A 20497-nucleotide genomic window follows, 5' to 3' on the forward strand; every position below is an offset into this window, starting at 1 on the left:
AGGCATCCCGATAAAACGCTTTCTACGGTGCATCTGTAGATGTTGTTGTGTTGTTCGGATATTCCGACCTTCCTAAGCCTTAATTTCTGCAATTTCTTCCAGTCGTGGGCAGATCTAAAGGTAATGTCACTATAGTGATGGGGTATTTCAATATGCAGGTAGACTGGGAAAATCAGGTTGGTTCAGTACCCCAAGAAAGAGAGTTTGTAGAATGCCTCTGAGATGGTTTCTTAGAGCAGCTTGTAATGGAGCCGACCAGAGAAAAGGCAATTCTGGATTTAGTGTTGTCCAATGAACCAGATATGATAAGAGAACTCGATGTAAAGGAACCGATTGGAGGTAGTGATCATAATATGATTAGTTTTAATCTGCAATTTGAGAAGGAGAAGGTTAAATCGGAAGTGTCAGTGATGCAGTTGAACAAAGGGGACTATGAAGGCATGAGAGGGGAGCTGGCCAAGGTAGACTGGAAAGGGATCCTAGCAGGAATGACGGTGGAACAGCAATGGCAGGAATTTCTGGGCATAATCCAGAAGACGCAGGATCATTCCAAAAGGGAAGAAAGATTCTAAGGGGAGTAGGAAGCAACCGTGGCTGACAAGAGAAGTTAGGGATAGAATAAAACAAAAAGAAAAGATGTATAACACAGCAAAGAGTAACCAGAAGCCAGAGGATTGGGAAACTTTCATAGGACAACAGAAGGAAACAAAACGGGCATACGGTCTGAAAAGATGAAGTACGAAGGGAAGCTGGCCAGGAATATAAAGAAGGCTAAAAGCTTCTTTAGATATGTTAAGGGAAAGAGAGTAGCAAAGTCAAATGTGGGTCCCTTGAAGGCAGACACGGGTGAAATTATTATGGGCAACAAGGAACTGGCGGAAGAGTTGAATAGGTACTTCGGATCTGTCTTCACTAAGGGAGACACAAACAATCTCCCAGATGTACTGGAGGGCAGAGAATCTAAGGGGGTAGAGGAACTGAAAGAAAATTTAATTAGGCGAGAAATAGTATTGGGTAGGCTAATGGGACTGAAGGATGATAAATCCCCTGGGCCTGATGGTCTGCATCCCAGGGTCCTCAGGGAAGTGACTCTAGAAATAGTGGATGCATTGGTGATAATTTTCCAATGTTCAAAAGATTCAGGATCAGTTCCTGTGGATTGGAGGGTAGCTAATGTTATCCCACTTTTCAAGAAAGGAGCGAGAGAGAAAACGGGGAATTACAGACCAGTTAGCCTGACTTCGGTGGTGGGAAAGATGCTGGAGTCAATTATTAAAGAGGTAATAATGGGGCATTTGGATAGCAGTAAAAGGATTAGTCCAAGTCAACATTGATTTATGAAAGGGAAATCATGCTTGACTAATCTTCTGGAATTTTTTGAGGATGTGACAAGTAAAATGGATGAAGGGGTGCCCGTGGATGTAGCGTATCTAGACTTTCAGAAAGCCTTTGATAAGTTCCTGCACGGGAGACTGGTGACTAAAATTAGAGCGCATGGTATTGGGGTTAGGGTGTTGACCTGGATAGAAAATTGGTTGGCAGACCGGAAGCAAAGAGTAGAAGTGAACAGGTCCTTTTCAGAATGGCAGGCAGTGGCGAGTGGAGTGCCGCAAGGCTCGGTGTTGGGGCCGCAACTGTTTACCGTATATATTAATGATTTGGAAGTGTGAATTAGGAGCGACACTAGCAATTTTGCGGATGACACAAAGCTGGGTGGATGTGTGAACTTGAAGAGGATGTTAGGAGGTTGCAGGGTGACCTGGACAGGTTGAGTGAGTGGGCAGATGCGTGGCAGATGCAGTATAATATAGATAAATGTGAGGTTATCCACTTTGGCAGCAGGCAGTGAAGAAAGCTAATGGAATGTTGGCCTTCATAACAAGAGGATTTCAGTATAGGAGTAAGGAGGTTCTTCTGCAGTTGTATAGGGCTCTGGTGAGACCACATCTAGAGTATTGTGTACAGTTTTGGTCTCCTAATTTGAGGAAGGACATCCTTGTGATTGAGGCAATGCAGCGTAGGTTCACGAGATTGATCCCTGGGATGGCGGGACTGTCATATGAGGAAAGATTGAAAAGACTAGGCTTGTATTCACTGGAGTTTAGAAGGATGAGGGGGATCTTCTAGAAACATATAAAATTATAAAAGGACTGGACAAGCTAGATGCAGGAAAAATGTTCCCAATGTTGGGCGAGTCCAGAACCAGGGGCCACAGTCTTAGAATAAAGGGGAGGTCATTTAAGACTGAGGTGAGAAAAAACTTTTTCACCCAGAGAGTTGTGAATTTATGGAATTCCCTGTCACAGAGGGTAGTGGAGGCCAAGTCACTGGATGGATTTAAGAGAGAGTTAGATAGAGCTCTAGGGGCTAGTGGAGTCAAGGGATATGGGGAGAAGGCAGGCACGGGTTATTGATTGGGGACGATCAGCCATGATCACAATGAATGGCGGTGTTGGCTCGAAGGGCCGAATGGCCTCCTGCACCTATTTTCTATGTTTCTCTTGCTAAACAAGCTGTAGTGAATCCGATGGGATGATTTCTATGGTGCATCTATAGAACATAAAACAGTACAGCATAGGAACAGGTCCTTCAGCCCATTATGTCATGTTTCGGGTCGGGTCCCTTCAGTCTTATGAAGAATCCTGGCCCAAAATGTCAACTATCCATTTTCTCCAGAGATGCAGCTGATCAGCTGTGTTACTCCAATGTTTTGTGTTTAAATTCAAATTTAAGCTGCTTGCATAGCTTTCCTTAACGATTTGGGGGGGGGGGGGGGGTGGGTTCCACCATCGAGTTGGGTAGTTGTCACTGCTAAATACAAGCATGATTACTTTTATAGAACGTAAAAGCACAGATTTGCCTGATCAGCTTTGGGAGGCAGGTTTTTACCATCTAGCTTTTTTCCACTTTTGTCTCACTAGAATTAGTCTAAACTGCTGAATATAGTGCTGAGGACACTTGGGTGGATTTCCCAGTTTTTACTATAAGGATGTTTTTAAAGAGATAATGATTTTCTGTTGACATTGACTTTACTCATTGTATTGTTTTCCCTTTTCCTTTGGGTCTTCATCCTGGTAAATTTCCAATAACTTAATATTGCCTTCTGACCACCTTACAATTATAATTTTTTTTTGTCCACCGTTTATGCTTGGACATGTCATGTTTATGTTGTGCCAATCCTTTATGAAACTGGTGAAGTCCCAAATTTAATATGAACAGAATGGAACAGTACAACACAGGAACGGGCCCTTCGGCCCACAATGTTTGTGCCGAGCATGATGCCTAGCTTCCACAAAACCATTTTCTGGCATGATGGACGAGCTTTCCTCTTATTTCAACAAAGGCAAACTTTGATGGAAGCAGAAAGAGGATGAAGCATGCTCTCTAAAGTTATGCTAATTAAAAAAAAACAAATGGAACATCTGTGATTTGTATTTGCAAATTTGATTTTAATTTCTCTAAATTGGATTGGGTGACAGTTTTCCTTTTTTTTGACAAAACTGATTTATAATTTATTTTCTCTTTAGATTCGAGATCTTTCCATTGCTTATCTACTTGTGGGATTAACCTATCTATATGTTGCAGTGATGACATTTGCTGCATTTCCCTCACCAGAATTACCCAAAGATTGTATTGAACCGGTATGTAATTGAACTGCCATAATGTAAAGGAAAGGAAGAGTTACTGGAAAAAAGTGTAAATGCTGATTTTTATTTTTGTAAATTTACTGTCCTGGTAAAAATCATCATTAGCAGTTTGAAGATGAAGTATCAAAGTTGCAATTTGTGCTTTTATTTGAAAAGACCAACTCTCCGGAAGGTTAACTCTTGAGGGGAAAAAATATCGTTGATTGAAAGAGGCCAGAGAGAGGATGAGGAAGAACAATTAACCTCAGCAAGAGAATGTTGACACAAGGAACTGTAGATGCTGGAATCTTTGTAAAACAACATGCTGGATAACTCGGCATGTCGGGCAGCATCTGTGGAGGGAATGTATAGTATGATTTGACTGGATATCATGCAAACAGTCTTTCACTGTATTTTGGAGCATAGAAGATCAGGTATAATCTGTGGGAGAATAAAAATAATGTTCAGGCCAAAGATCTTTCATCTGAACATACTTCTGTCTGCTGACATTTATGCCCACCAAAATTCTCAGAACCTTAACTGTAGATGTCAGTGATCTATCTGGCCGTGGTAGGATAAAGATGATGCGGCAATTGTTTTGAGATTGGCAAACTAGATATCGAGCTGCCTGATTTTATAATTCCAACTGATCATGTCATGTAACTCCTTTTCTAGTGCTGGACTGGAGCCTCATTGTGCTTAAATGTTTGCCTTGAATACAAGCAAACTTGATACAAGCTTTCTTCATCTTTTCCAGAACTTTTTGGACAATCTATCAAGCAATGATATCACAGCCTTCATTTCCCGAGTTTTCCTGCTGTTTCAGATGACCACTGTTTATCCATTGTTGGGCTACCTCATCAGAGTACAATTACTGGGTCATTTGTTTGGAAAAGTGTATCCCAGGTTTGAATTGATTTACTATTTTTTGGCCAGTGAGTTTTGCTTTCCACTAATTTTTGTGGTTGGGCATTGGAAGGTTTTTTTTGGTAGTTAACTGTAACCTGATAAGATGATATTTTGGTTGTTTGTTTCAAGTCAAACAGCACGTAAGCAGTTCCCACCGGCCCAGCTTGCCCATGTTGATTAAGATGCCCCATCTACAATAGTCCCATCTGCCTGCTTTTGGCCCATATCCCTCTAAACCATTCCATGTATTTATCCAAATGTCTTGAATGTTATTGTACCTGCCTCAACTTTCTCCTTTGGCAGCTCGTCCAATATACCCACCACTCTGTGTGGAAAAGGTTGCCCCTCGGGTTCCTGATAAATCTTTCCTCTCACCTTAAACCTAAGTCCTTTTGTTCATGATTCCTCAATTCTGGGTCAAAGATCCTATCTATTCCCCTCATAGATAATAGGTGCAGGAGTAGGCCATTCAGCCCTTCGAGACAGCAACGCCATTCTTATACACCTCTATAAGATAACTCCTCGGCTTCCTGCACAACAAGGAATAGTCCAAGCCTAACCAGCCTTTCCCTATAGCTCAGTCTTGGTCACATTCTCAAATTTCATCTGTACTCTTTGCAGCTTAAAACAATCTTGACATCCTTGCATTCCTTTTCCACCTACACTTCATGCTGCCTCTGCAAAGCCACCAGCATAATAAGGGACCAGTCTCACCTTGGTCACTTCCTCTTCTTTCCTTTACCATCGGGCAAGAGGTACAGAAGTTTGAAAACGCATACCTCCAGATTTAGGGACAGTTTCTTCCCAGTTATCAGAAAACTGAACCGTCCTACCACCAATAAGAGAGGGATCCTGACCTCATTAGAGACCTTTGAACTACATTTAAACCAACTTTACTGGGCTTTATCTTCCACTAAAGCTATTCCCTTTACTCTGTACATGTACACTGTGGACAGCTGATTGTAATCATATGTAGTCCTTTTACAGGCTAGATAGTGCACAACCAAAAAAAAATCTCTTGATTTTTGGTACCTTCCCTCACAGTGGAAAGTGTTGATTCTGCTGTTGGGGGGACGTTCATGTTGAATCCTATAGTGTATTGTGTCTTTTTTCTCTTTTTTATTTTATATGGATGTATGGTAATCTAATTTTTTTTTCTCTGTAAAGCACTTTGGCTTCAACGTGATTTGATTTAAAAGTGCTATATAAATAAAAATTACTTACTTCTGTAAAGCACCTTTAGAATAAGGGGCAGGCCATTTAGGACTGAGATGAGGAAAAACTTTTTCACCCAAAGAGTTGTGAATCTGTGGATTGTGGACTAAAGGCAGTGGAGGCCAATTCACTGGATATATTCAAGAGAGATATAGCTCTTAGGGCTAACGGAATCAAGGGAAATGGGGAAAAATCAGGAACTGATTCTGGATGATCAGCCATGATAATATTGAATAGCAGTGTTGGCTTGAAGGGCCGAATGGCCTGCTCCTGCACCTACCTCTAACCAAACCTATGTCCATTTAGTTGGCTCACCTTGGATCCCATGTGGTCTCTCAGCCTGCTGTCCAGGATTGGATATCAGAATTGCATCTGGTAGAGTGTCAAGAAAATTAATTGCTGCCATATTTCCTGAATTTCTTATTCACTTTTAAATTCACTGCCGTAATAATACTGCACTCTTTTCAACTATAATTCTACTGCAGTAATTTCAATAATTTCCTTGATTGACTTCTGACCCAAGGAGGTGTTTCAGGAAGATAAAGATTGATTAGACATAAAGATTGATAAAGACATAAAAATTGATTAAATCCTTGTATACCAATTTGACAAAAATGACATTTTAATGATGAAATGGGGATGTAACCACAATTCGTTGTCAGAGATATGCAAGTATGAATTTAATTGTTCCATTTTCAGTGCATAGAAATGTATGTTTTTTGTTGTGCGTGGCATCAATGACAAGCCCTTGGCACAAAATGGATGGTTTTGCTAGGTTTTATATGCCAGATGGTGAGGAAACTGATTGTATCTGGTGGCCGTTGCCAGGCCGCTAATTCCAATCAAATGGGGCAGCCCTACAGAAATCCACTAGGTGGTGCCATTTAGGTATAATGGCACTGCCTTAGAATTACTATTGTCCCAAAATGAAAAGTCCTCTAACCAACAGGTCTGCCTAACCAGCACTGTACCAACATAATGTTCCATCGACTTGTTTTTATTAATAATCGGGTTTCCAGTTACTTTACTAAATGTTTCTCTTCTCAGCTTTGTTCACGTGTTCGTTCTAAACATTGTGATTGTGTGCAGTGGAGTTCTAGTAGCAAAGTTTTATCCCAATATCGGCAGTATTATCAGGTAATTGTAGACTTGTTTGTATTTGATTCAAATTAGATTTTAGCAATATTTTCAAACTTAAGTGCTGTTGAGAACTATTTCAAATGTTGACTTAATATTTGTTGCTCGATGTCTTAATTTGTTTGTTTTCCCGACAAATTTAGTGTTGGGACTTTTATTGTGCTCCATGCCATTGGAACTAAACATTTACTGTTAAGATATAGACAGGTTGTTATTAAAGCATTAATGCTGTCAGCTTTCTGACCCCCACTCATTATTTCATTCCACCCTAAAAATCAAATTCATAGAAACCAAAATTTCTAAAGAACTAATTTCACTTATCAAAATTAAAGTGCAAATCTAATTCTGCACATGTATTTGTTTTATCTATACATGATTAACACTGGTTATTGATTGATAATGTTCATGTGCGTTTGTGTAAATACAGCCTATGCAGAATTAGATTTTCATTTTAAAATAAATTTGTCCAGTGGAATCAGCACTTGTTAGGGATTTTAGTTGTTATCAATTTGAATTTTCTAGATTGCGCTAAATCCTGAATATGGAGGTGGAAAATTCAGCATCTAACTTTAAAAGCTTTAATCTAATAACGCCAACATGTGAAAAGGAAATACTTAATCCCCTAATACTTAATCATTATGTTATTCCACCTTTCACTTGCCAGGCTTTATCTTGTGATCCTTTTTATCTTGATAACATATTGTCAAGTATCATAACAAAGCAGAATATTGGGGCTGACAACATTGAATCATAGCTTATGTGCTTGCAGGGAAAGAGTGAAAGTGTGGAGAAATGAGACTAAATGGATTGCTCTACAGAGAGCTGGCATCGATTCAGTAACTAAATAGCTGCCACCTGTGCCATTATTATTCCATGATTCTAAAACTGTTGACCATGTTGTACAAATATATATTTATATCTTGTACTTTATCTATCGAACTCTAGGTAACTTTCTGAACCACCAGAGAAAAATTGAATATTTTATAACATTTAACTAATTAAATTTTATTATTTTGTATCAGTAATGCAAATCAAAGCCATATATTGTATTATACAGTCATATGGATAGTGATTTTTAACAACTTTTCAGAGTAATTAAATCAATAAAATGTTAAATGCTGCACATTTTCAAAGATAGATAAATGCCTGTTGGAAACGTCATTGAGTGATACATGCAATTTGAGAGAGAAAAGGTTAAATCAGAAGTGTCAGTGTTGCAGTTGAATAAAGAGGACTAAGAAGCCATGAGAGGGGAGCTGGTCAAGTACGACTGGAAAAGGATCCTAGCTGGAATGATGGTGGAACAGCAATGGCAGGAATCTCTGGGCATAATCCAGAAGATAATAATAATAATAATACATTTTATTTATTGGGCGCCTTTCAGACATCTCAAGGACATCGATTAACAGGAATATAAACATATAATCAGAAAATAAATAATAAAGACATCACAGAAACACAAATTAAAAACAGAATTCAGTCCAAAAAATCAAAAACACAATGTGAATGCTAGATCATTTCATTCCAAAGAGGAAGAAAGATTCTAAGGGGAGTAAGAGGCGACCGTGGCTGACAAGGGAAGTTGGGGACGGTATAAAATACAAAGAAAAGGTGTGTAACATAGCAAAGAGTAGAGGGAAGCCAGAGGATTGTGAAACTATCAAAAGAGTGGAGACAGTTTGAAGAAGTTTAATAAAGCTAGCGGGCATTTTACCTTCCGGCGGATCTTCTAGGTCCTGAAAACCAAAGATCCTACAGGATCTTTGCTGAAAACTCCAATGAGCCAATCAAAATAGCCGGTCAGCGAAGGAGAATGCCTTCGACTGCCTGTAAGTAAATAGCAACCCCACTCCACTGGCTTCAACCAAACGGCAACCTATTTCTAGTCGAGGCCAGTTTTGTTTTGTTTTTTGAAATAGTCGCAGAAACATCGAAGAAGCCTCGACTATGCGGAAACCACTTTCCACCATTAAGGAGAGTGACTGTAACCTCCGGGAACCTCACGGAAACCTTGGGTGGGGCGCAAAGTCTCCAGAGGTTTCTGTTCAGGTTTCCTAAGTGGGACAGAGGCATAAAGATAAATGTGGGTCCCTTGAAGGCAGAAACAGGTGACATTTATTATGGGGAACAAAGAAATGGGAGAAAAGTTGAACGTACTTTGGTTCTGTCTTCACTAAGGAAGACACAAACAATCTCCCAAATGTACTAGAGGACAGAGAATCTAGGGAGACGGAGGAACTGAAATAAATTTGCATTTGGCGAGAAATAGTATTGGGTATAGACCACATCTGGAGTATTGTGTGCAGTTTTGGTCTCCTAATTTGAGGAAGGACATCCTTGCTATTGAGGGAGTGCAGCATTGGTGGTCATTACTCAAGGAGGTGGCTCTAGAAATCGTGGACGCATTGGTGGTCATTTTCCAATGTTCTATAGATTCAGGATCAGTTTCTGTGAATTGGAGGGTAGCTAATGTTCTCCCACTTTTCAGAAAGTAGCGAGAGAGAAAACGGGGAATTATAGGCCAGTTAGCCTGACACAGGTGGTGGGGAAGATGCTGGAGTCAATTATTAAAGAAGTAATAACGCCGCATTTGGACAGCAGTAAAAGGATTGGTCCAAGTCAGCATGGATTTATGATGGGGAAATCCTGCTTGACTTATCTTCTGGAATTTTTTGAGGATCTGACGTAAAATGTATGAAGGAGAGCCAGTGGATATAGTGTATCTTGGCTTTCAGAAAGCCTTTGATAAGGTTCCACACTGGAGATTAGTGGGCAAAATTGGAGCAGATGGTATTGGGGTAGGGTATTGACATGGATAGAGAATTGGTTGGCAGACAGGAAACAGAGTAGGAATAAACGTGTCCCTGTCAGGATGGCAGGCAGTGGCAAGTGGAGTGCCGCAAGACTCGGTGCAGGGTCCGCACCTATTTACAATATATTAATGATTTAATGAATGAATAAGTAACACTAAAAGTAACACTAAATAAGTTACATTAAAAGTAACACTAGCAAATTTGCAGATGACACAAAGCTGGGTGGCAGTGTGAACTATGAAGAGGATGCTGGGAGGTTGCAGGGTGACTTGGACAGGTTGAGTGAGTGGGCAGATGCATGGCAGATATAGTATAATGTAGATAAATGTGAGGTTATCCACTTTGGTGGCAAGAACAAGGGGGCAGATTATTATCTCAATGGTGTCAAATTAGGAAAAAGGGAATGCAAAGAGACCTGGGTGTCCTTGTACTCCATTCACTGAAAGTAAACATGCAGGTACATCAGGCAGTTAAGAAAGCTATATTGGGCCTTCATAACAAGAGGATTTGAGTTTAGCAGTAAATAGGTCCTTCTGCAGTTGTACAGGACCCAGGTGAGACCACATCTGGAGTATTGTGTGCAGTTTTGGTCTCCTAATTTGAGGAAGGACATCCTTGCTATTGAGGGAGTGCAGCGTAGGTTCACTCGGTTAATCCCCAGGATGGTGGGACTGTCATATGAGGAAAGATTGGAAAGACTGGGCTTGTATTTACTGGAATTTAGAAGGATGAGAGGGCATCTTATAGAAACATAAATAATTCTAAAAAGACTGGACAAGCTAGATGCAGGAAAAATGTTCTCAATGTTGGGGAGTCCAGAATCAGGAGCCACAGTCTAAGAATAAAGGGGAGACTATTTGAAACTAAGATGAGAAGAAACAGTTTTCCCCAGAGTTGTGGAATTCCCTGCCACAGAGGGCAGTGGAGGCCAATTTACTGGATGAATTTAAAAGAGAGTTAGACAGAGCTCTTGGGACTGGCGGATTCAAGAGGTATAGGTAGAAGGCAGGCACGGGTTACTGATTGTGGATGATCAGCCATGATCACAATGAATGGCAGTGCTGGCTCGAAGGGCTGAATGGCCTCCCCCAACTGCTATTTTCTATGTTTCTATGGCCCTTGGACCACCTTGTCCATTCCAACCAAGTTCCTTAACCAACCTAATCCCACTTGCTTGTTCCTGTCCCATATCACTCCAACCTGTCTAAGTGCTTTCTCAATGTCATGACTATACTTGTCACTGCCACTTCCTCTGACAGCTTGTTGCATATATGCACCACTGCCTGGGTGGGAAAAGCTGTTCCTCCGGTCCTTTTTTAAAGCTTAAAAGTAGTTTAGTTTTTGACTCTCCTACATTCGGAAAAAGACTGGCTATTTGCCTTATCTGTGCCTCCCATGATTTTATACATTTGTGTAAGGTTATCCCTCTGCCGCCTCTTCTCCAGAGAAAAAGCAACGTGCCCATTCAATCTCTTTGTATAGTTCAAACCTTCCAAACCGAGTAACATCCTTGTAAATCTTTTTGATCTTTTCCAGTTTAACAACATCTATTTTATAGCAGGGTGATTAGAACTGTACACAATACTCCAAATGTGGCCTTGGCAATATCTTGTTCATTTGCAGCATGATATCAACTCTGCACTGAATACGCACTGACCAAGGAAGACAATCGCGCCAAATGCCACCTTCGCTGCTCTGTCCACCTTTGTCACCGCCTTCATGAAACTACGTAACGGCATCTCCAGGTGTCTATGGAAAACATGGATAAGCAACATAACGTTGCCCATCCATGTTCTCCAGAGATGTTCCATCGCACGCTGATTTACGCCAGCACTTCATGTTTTACTCAGATTCCAGCATCTATAGTTCCTTCTTTCCCCTCAGTGTCTCTGTTCTACAACACTTCCCAGGGTCCTACCATTTACTGGACAAGACCTTTGTTTGTCCTAGCGATTTACCCCTCGGAACCTTCATCCACTGATGTAAGACCCACTGGTCTACAGTTCCCATGCTCTTCCATGCAGTGTATCTCAAATAGAGGCACAATATTAGCTTCCCTGCAGTCTTCTGGCACCTCATCCATAGCTATCAATAATACTTATCCCTGCCAGTGGCCCCACAATTTCTTTGCATAATATCCAGGATGTGCAGGATAGTTTTTTGCAGCAATACATAGAAGTACCTACTAGAGAAGGGGCGGTGCTGGACCTCCTGTTAGGAAATGAGACGGGTCAGGTGGCAGAGGTATGCGTTGGGGAACAGTTCGGGACCAGTGATCACAATACCATTAGTTTCAATATAATTATGGAGAGGGTCAGAACTGGACCTAGGGTTGAGATTTTTGATTGGAGAAAGGCTAATTTTGAGGAGATGTGAAAGGATTTAAAAGGAGTAAATTGGGACAGTTTGTTTTATGGGAAAGATGTGAAAGAGAAATGGAGGACATTTAAAGGTGAAATTTTAAGAGTACAGAATCTTTATGTCCCTGTTCGGTTGAAAGGAAATAGTAAAAATTGGAAAGAGCCATGGTTTTCAAGGGAAATTGGACACGGTTCGGAAAAAGAGAGAGATCTACAATAATTATAGGCAGCATGGAGTAAATGAGGTGCTTGAGGAGTATAAAGAATGTAAAAAGAATCTTAAGAAAGAAATTAGAAAAGCTAAAAGAAGATATGAGGTTGCTTTGGCAAGTAAGGTGAAAGTAAATCCAAAGGGTTTCTACAGCTATATTAATAGCAAAAGGATAATGAGGGATAAAATTGGTCCATTAGAGAGTCAGAGTAGACAGCTATCTGCAGAGCCAAAAGAGATGGGGGAGATATTGAACAATTTCTTTTCTTCGGTATTCACCAAGGAGAAGGATATTGAATTATGTGAGGTAAGGGAAACAAGTAGAGTAGTTATGGAACTATGAGATTCAAAGAAGAGGAAGTACTGACACTTTTGAGAAATATAAAAGTGGATAAGTCTCCAGGTCCGGACAGGATATTCCCTAGGACATTGAGGGAAGTTAGTGTAGAAATAGCAGGGGCTATGACAGAAATATTTCAAATGTCATTAGAAACGGGAATAATGCCGGAGGATTGGCGTACTGCGCATGTTGTTCCATTGTTTAAAAAGGGGTCTAAGAGTAAACATAGCAATTATAGACCTGTTAGTTTGACGTCAGTGGTGGGCAAATTAATGGAAAGGATACTTAGAGATAATATATATAAGCATCTGGATAAACAAGGTCTGATTAGGAACAGTCAACATGGATTTGTGCCTGGAAGGTCATGTTTGACTAATCTTCTTGAATTTTTTGAAGAGGTTACTCGGGAAATTGATGAGGGTAAAGCAGTGGATGTTGTATATATGGACTTCAGTAAGGCATTTGACAAGGTTCCTCACGGAAGGTTGGTTAAGAAGGTTCAATTGTTGGGTATTAATGGTGGAGTAGCAAGATGGATTCAACAATGGCTGAATGGGAGATGCCAGAGAGTAATGGTGGATTTTGTCAGGTTGGAGGCCAGTGACTAGTGGGGTGCCACAGGTATCTGTGTTGGGTCCACTGTTGTTTGTCATGTACATCAATGATCTGGATGATGGTGTGGTAAATTGGATTAGTAAGTATGCAGATGATACTAAAATAGGTGGGGTTGTGGATAATGAAGTAGATTTTCAAAGTCTACAGAGAGATTTATGCCAGTTGGAAGAGTGGGCTGAAAGATGGCAGATGGAGTTTAATGCTGATAAGTGTGAGGTGCTATATCTTGGCAGGACAAATCAAAATATGACGTACATGGTAAATGGTAGGGAATCGAAGAATGCAGGTGAACAGAGGGATCTGGGAATAACTGTGCACAGTTCCCTGAAAGTGGAATCTCATGTAGATAGGGTGGTAAAGAAAGCTTTTGGTGTGCTGGCCTTTATAAATCAGAGCATTGAGTATAGAAGTTGGGATGTAATGTTAAAATTGTACAAGGCATTGGTGAGGCCAATTCTGGAGTATGGTGTACAATTTTGGTCGCCTAATTATAGGAAGGATGTCAACAAAATAGAGAGAGTACAGAGGAGATTTACTAGAATGTTGCCTGGGTTTCAGCAACTAAGTTACAGAGAAAGGTTGAACAAGTTAGGGCTTTATTCTTTGGAGCGCAGAAGGTTAAGGGGGGACTTGATAGAGGTCTTTAAAATGATGAGAGGGATAGACAGAGTTGATGTGGATAAGCTTTTCCCACTGAGAGTAGGGAAGATTCAAACAAGGGGACATGACTTGAGAATTAAGGGACAGAAGTTTAGGGGTAACATGAGGGGGAACTTCTTTACTCAGAGAGTGGTGGCTGTGTGGAATGAGCTTCCAGTGAAGGTGGTGGAGGCAGGTTCGTTTTTATCATTTAAAAATAAATTGGATAGTTGTATGGACGGGAAAGGAATGGAGGGTTATGGTCTGAGCGCAGGTATATGGGACTAGGGGAGAATACGTGTTCGGCACGGACTAGAAGGGTCGAGATGGCCTGTTTCCGTGCTGTAATTGTTATATGGTATATCCAAGGACAAACTTGATCAGGCAATAGGGATTTATCTATCTGGCATTTTAAGGCCTCGTGTACTTCCTCTTTTGTTATATGGCGTTTCTGCAAGACATCGCGATTACCTTCCCCGAGTTCCCCAGCATCCATGTCGTTCTCCATAGTAAATACAGATGAGAATTACTCATTTAGCACTTGGCCTAGTTTGTATTCTTCCACCCGTAGAACTTGTTGATCTTTAAGGACAGCTATTCCCTCCATCGTGATGCTTTTACCCTTAATATACTTGTAGAATTTCTTTGGATGATTTTGGCAATAATCAGTTTTCTTTTCTTTATTATTGTCATGTGCATAGAGGTAGAATGGGGTAAATAAAAGATTTTCACTGTACCTCTTTACACGTGACAATAACAAACTAAACTAAATTAAAGGAGAGTCCAATGTCCTTTTTTACCCTGTTGATTTATGTCTTAAATGTACTCCTGCACCCTCTATACTCTTCATGGATTTGCTTGATTCCAGCTGCCTATATTTGATTGGCTCCTTTTTCATGGCTAGTTAATTTCAAGGTTAACAACTAACTCAACAAATGCAGTGGAGGTTGACTGTTTCTCCTTTTGGAGAGCAATGTTTAAACTTCCTGCGGCCATAATCAGATCATTTGGTGTATAATCTTGTTCTGGGGAAGTTGGCTATGACAGTGATACCTACAATCTGTAGTATTGCTCCTTCCTGGTAGAATGCATGATAAAACCAATATAAATATATTTGCCTTCTGAATCATTCTGTATCTATCTTTAATGCAGGTATTCGGGAGCAACATGTGGTCTTGCCTTTGTATTTGTTTATCCATCTCTTATTCACATGATATCGCTTCAACGCAAAGGACAGCTGAGTTGGCCATCAACAATTTTCCATTGTTTTCTGATGGTACTAGGTGTGGCTAATCTAATTGCACAGTTCTTAATATGATACTGACCAAAAGAAAAACTAAATTTTAAGGTGCCTCATTAATTGAAATATTGTTTTTCCTGGAGAAGAATTCTAAACTTTATATACTGTTCTTAGTTATGCTGATAATTACTGTTTAGTGGGATATTTGATTTGATCATTGTCAGAAACAAAGAGTCACATTTCTCCTTTTTTACAAACCATTCCAAAAATTCACGAGCTGCAAATAATGTGCATGCTTTGCACTGTGATATTTATTTAATTGGATCACAATGTCAATTAACGTATGGTGCTTCTCAACCTATAGAAAGGAAGTGGATTCCATTGAATGTATTTAGCCAAATAAACCTGATAAAACACAGCACAAAGTCACTAATGCACTTCACATTAAAAGCACAATATCTGTTTCTTTTTTAAATCCTTGTCCTTCCAAGGGACATCACTTTTGGGTAACTACAAGTGCCAAAGGAAATTACTTTTCAGTGTTCTATTGGACTGAAACAGTTATCCTTTGTCACTGCATGTGGTAATTTGGTGTATCATGATAAAGTAGGAACATTGTCTAATTGGAACATTGGAGTGGATTATAGAGATTTGGTCTATTGGTTTAAATTGGTATTAAGTGTATGAGTAACTTGATTCCAGCAACCATCTAATTTGCTGCTAACCAAGTCCATGTACAATTCATTTTAGTAGACTACCATTTTGAACATGTGTGTTACTGGAAACTGTCATGCTCTATTTTTTGCACCAGGTTTTTTCTCACTTATTTGGCTAAATGTGTTAGTCTAACTATTGTTTGGGAACTTGAGATGATTTCCAACTTGTTATTTATATTTCTGTTTTGCTTACATATGTAAAAGTATACTTTCAAATGCTGTACTAAACTGAACTGTTTCAATGATGTGAATAATCCTGCTAACTTCAGCATAATGTATGAATTTGAATCCTGATATAAAGAAGTCTTGACATCTTGTAAAAAAGCTTCCTTAATTTTGAATGCCATTCATAAAAGTAAAACTAAAATATTGAGTTGCAAGATTTGGAATAAACCTAAGCTGTGCTGTCCTTGCTGATACATTTGCACTCGGCTGACCAGAATATGACTGGCACTAAAGCTGATTTTTTTGGAATTGTATTGGTAATACTTTCAAACCGGCAGGTCAATTTGAACTAGTCTGAAAAATAGGAAAAAGGGAATTTATAAAACTCAATGTAATTTATTCTTTGGTTATGTTAATGATACGGAATGAATATGATCTTTTTTTTTAAATAGTGATCATCCTGTGATGGAGCACATTTAACATCCTGTGAGGAAGTGATATTTCCTCCACGCCACTGAATCAGATTTTTTTTAGCTGCTCTACTCTGGGTAAATGAGCAACCATGGGGAGTGGTTCATTGGCAATGCTCGTCATTAGTATTACATGCATAAGAGTAAGTAGATTCTAGCACCAGTCTCTAATGTGTGGATACATATATCCATCTACAATTTATTTTAATAAACAATAATTATGAATGTGTTTGAATTTTAGTGGTAACCCTCCATTTCCTCATTTTGGGAACCAAATATTTCCCAAATAATTTGCCTGGAAGTGTTGGCATGATTCAGTGGTAGGCCCAGGAGCAGCTGAATTATATTTATACGTGGCTGGAGATAAGGCAAGGTATATGTTTATAGATCAAGACTTTTGTGGAACATTTTCATTACCTGTGCTTTATTTTAAATTGTGCAATAATTTTGTGTAATATTAATTTGATACAGCTCAAAGAATAGGATATTGGAAGAATTTAACCTCATTCACAGTTAAGTTTGTATGACTGTAATATTCAAGTGTTCTGAATGAGAATAATAGTTACGTACAAAAAAACAGTTAAGTACAAAGTGTTTTGCCATTCTATAAACTTTTGTCTTCTGGTGCAGTACACTTGAGTTCATTGTAAATCCTTTATACTTGGTTTGTAAAACAAATTGTTAGTTAAAATAGCTTGTTCATTCAATAAAGAATCAACTTGAAATATTTTTGTAACATAAAATAACATTACAATATATGATTACCAGAGCAAAGCAACCCACTGGAATTTGGTTTACTGTAATTTGAGAATATAAAATAAATGTACAAAATTGGGTGTAAATATGATGCAACCATCTATTTTGATGTTGAGATGAGTTATCCTAGTTTTAACCTCATTCACTCTTGAGCTGTTTGTATGACTGTAATATTTAAGTGCTCTGAATCCAAATTTTCAGGAGAGAGTTAGATTTAACTCTTGGGGCTCAAGGAATCAAGGGATATTGGGGGGAAAAGCAGGAATGGGGTACTGATTTTAGATGATCAGCCATGATCATATTGAATGTGCTGCTGGCTCAAAGGGCCTAATGGCCTACTCCGCCACCTATTTTTCGATGTTTCTAAAGTCCTAGCCTGCCGATCTTCTCCCTCGAGTCCTGACAGCATCCTCATCTATATTACCAAAAGTCTGATCTTGAGCAGTTGTTCTGTATATTGATTTTAGAAAAAACGCTGCTACTTACGGCTGTGATTTTTGGCCATCTTGCTCAAGGTCCCCCTCCGCTGCACACGACAAGAGGATTTTACCCATCGATCAAAAATAAAAGAGATATTAGGGTTTAAAACATGTTGAGATTCTCTCTCCTGAAGGCCATGCCCCTTCCGGAGGGACTATAAAACCCAGAAGTGTTGAGTGCCTCAGTCAGTCTCTGCAATATGGGGGAGCGAGAGGGTCACGTCTCTCAGTCTGAGCTGTGAATAACACTGAACACATGTCTACAAACTGAGTGGTTTTACTGACCTGTCAGTGCCCTTAATGTGGTTTGAAAATATAGTTTGGAAATGCTAAAGCTGTGTTGCCTTTAGTTTGGAAATGCTAAAGCTGTGTTGCCTTTGTTTTGGAAATGCTAAAGCTGTGTTGCCTGTGGTTTGGAAATGCTAAAGCTGTGTTGCCTGTTTGGAAATGCTAAAGCTGTGTTGCCTATTGTTTGGAAATGCTAAAGCTGTGTTGCCTGTGGTTTGGAAATGCTAAAGCTGTGTTGCCTAATTAAAGTTGCCTTGCCTAATTAAAGTTGCCTTGCCTATTTAAAGTTGCCTAGCCTATTTAAAGTTGCCTCGCCTATTTAAAGTTGCCTCGCCTAATTAAAGTTGCCTCACCTAATTAAAGTTGCCTCGCCTAATTAAAGTTGCCTCGCCTAATTAAAGTTGCCTCGCCTAATTAAAGTTGCCTCGCCTAATTAAAGTTGCCTCGCCTAATTAAAATTGCCTCGCATAATTAAAGTTGCCTCGCCTTCAATATAATTAAAAGTCTAACCTTGACCACCTCCTGTTTGCACTTTATATTGATTTTAGAAAAAACGCTACCACGTACGACTGTAATTTGTGGCCATCGTACTCAGAGTCCCCCTCCGCTCATCAGGTGCCGAGGATTTTTCCCATCGATTAAAAATAAAAGAGTTATTAGTGTTTAAAAAATGTTGAGATTCTCTCTCCTGTCAGTCACGCCATGAAGGCCACACCCCTTCTGGTGGGAGGGACTATAAAACCCAGAGCATGGCTCAGTCTCTGCAAGATGGAGATGTCACGCACGTCTCGCTGTCTTTAGTGACCTTGCACCCTGCTTGAAGTGGTAAGAAACTGCACTTGAATTTGGTGGCCTTGCACCCTGCTTGAAATGGAATTTTAAGGAATAGCCGTGAGTCAACTGCCAGCCCACCAGCCGTGAGCGAGTGAGCTGCCAGCACAACAGGCTTGAGTGACTGAGCCGACAGCCCAAGAATCCATTAGGCCCACAATGTCCATACTAGCCCTCTGGAAACCTGTCCCTTCACCCCATAACACCCATACTAGTGCTCCAGAAAGCCCCCCTCCCCCACAGGCCACCAACATTGGAATTGGTGGAGGTGGAATATTGCATTGGGGCCCAGCCCTCCCGTATGATGCTGGGACCCAACGGGTCCCACTTAGTCTATTATCCTATTTTTATAGCCTGTTGACTATAAAGTTCAGTGTAGTCGGCATCTTTAGCATTTCGTTTCAGGTTTCTAGAATTCAGTACTTCTGTTTTGTCATCATTCAGCACCTTTCATTTTCTTTTTCCTCTTGGTTTGATCTATTTTTATCATTAAATCACTGCCTTAAACTCTGTCAGAAACCTTTTCCTTCTCATTCTTCCATTGTTCACTTTGCCACATCCCCGCCATACAGCGTGGAAACAGGCCCTTCGGCCTAACTTGCCACATTGATCAACCTGCCCCATCTGCACTAGTCCCACCTGCCCTGTGTTCGCCCCATATCGCTCAACCTATCCTATTCATGTACCTTGTCTAAATGTTCTTAAATGTTGTGATTGCAGCAGCCTCAACTACCTACTCCAGCAGCTTCTTCCATATACCTTTTGTGTGAAAGGTTGCCCCTCTGGTTCCTATTAAATCTATCCTCCGTCTCACTTTACACCCATGTCCTCTGGTTCTTGATTTCCCTAAGCTTGGTAAACGAGTGTGCATTCATCCTATCTATTCCTCTCATGATTGCATACACCTATAACATCACCCCTCATCCTCCTGCATTCCAAGGAATAAAGTCATAGCCTGCTCAACCCCTTCTGTTGTACCGTTTTAAATGGTTATGATTTCAACAGGCAGTTGAAAGTTGGCCATTTCGCTAGGGGTCTGTAGTCCGAGGCCAGAGCACGTGAGGTCTTCACTTGATAGCATGAATGACTCGGAACAATGTAGCAGTCCAAAGCGCCTCGACCCAAACGTCACCCATTCCTTCTCCAGAAACGCTGCCTGTCCCGCTGTTACTCCAGTATTTTGTGTCTATCTTTGGTGTAAACCAACATCTGCAGTTCCTTCCTACACAATATAGTAATTCCATGGTTATGGGTACTTTAGGATTATATATATTGTTTAATTAACTGCATTTAAATTTCACAGCTGCAATGTTAAGATTTTGATTTTCACATCTGTAATACTAATTTGCTACTTTGGTCACCATGTCAATCATTGGAAGCACCAGAAGCACATAGGTTGAGGTTGCCTGAAATGCTTTGGTCTTTCACCCCATGTCTGGCTAGTGAAGGACCACCGGGATCCAGAATGTCATTGCTTAAGTTATTTAAATATTTTTTGGCATAACGTTTTCTTCTTCCGGACAATGGATACAATACCCGATCCTTGAATTTTGAAACAGAAGGAACTGCAAATGCGGGTGTACCAAAAAAAAAACAAACCCCGCTCTAAGTACCAAACTAACTCGGTGGGGCATGCAGTATCTCCAAACATCGGCGTTGCTTATTCATGTCCTCCAGAGATGCTGCC

At 40.1% G+C, this 20497-nt stretch overlaps 1 protein-coding gene across 3 annotated transcripts in view; it reads left to right on the top strand.

Moving 5' to 3' along the window:
- Nucleotides 1–17298, top strand: part of slc38a9 (solute carrier family 38 member 9) — a 55848-nt gene extending 38550 nt beyond the window's left edge. For all 3 annotated transcript variants that reach the window (XM_033030539.1, XM_033030556.1, XM_033030549.1), the window contains exons 12-15: nt 3528–3641; nt 4384–4532; nt 6798–6887; nt 15018–17298. In XM_033030539.1, the coding sequence (XP_032886430.1) occupies nt 3528–3641; nt 4384–4532; nt 6798–6887; nt 15018–15183 (519 nt within the window). In that variant the 3' untranslated portion in view covers nt 15184–17298. The remainder of the gene's footprint in view (nt 1–3527; nt 3642–4383; nt 4533–6797; nt 6888–15017) is intronic.
- Nucleotides 17299–20497: the final 3199 nt, after the last annotated feature.

Source organism: Amblyraja radiata, chromosome 1 (genome assembly GCF_010909765.2).
Source record: "Amblyraja radiata isolate CabotCenter1 chromosome 1, sAmbRad1.1.pri, whole genome shotgun sequence".
NCBI classification, from domain to species: Eukaryota; Metazoa; Chordata; class Chondrichthyes; order Rajiformes; family Rajidae; genus Amblyraja; species Amblyraja radiata.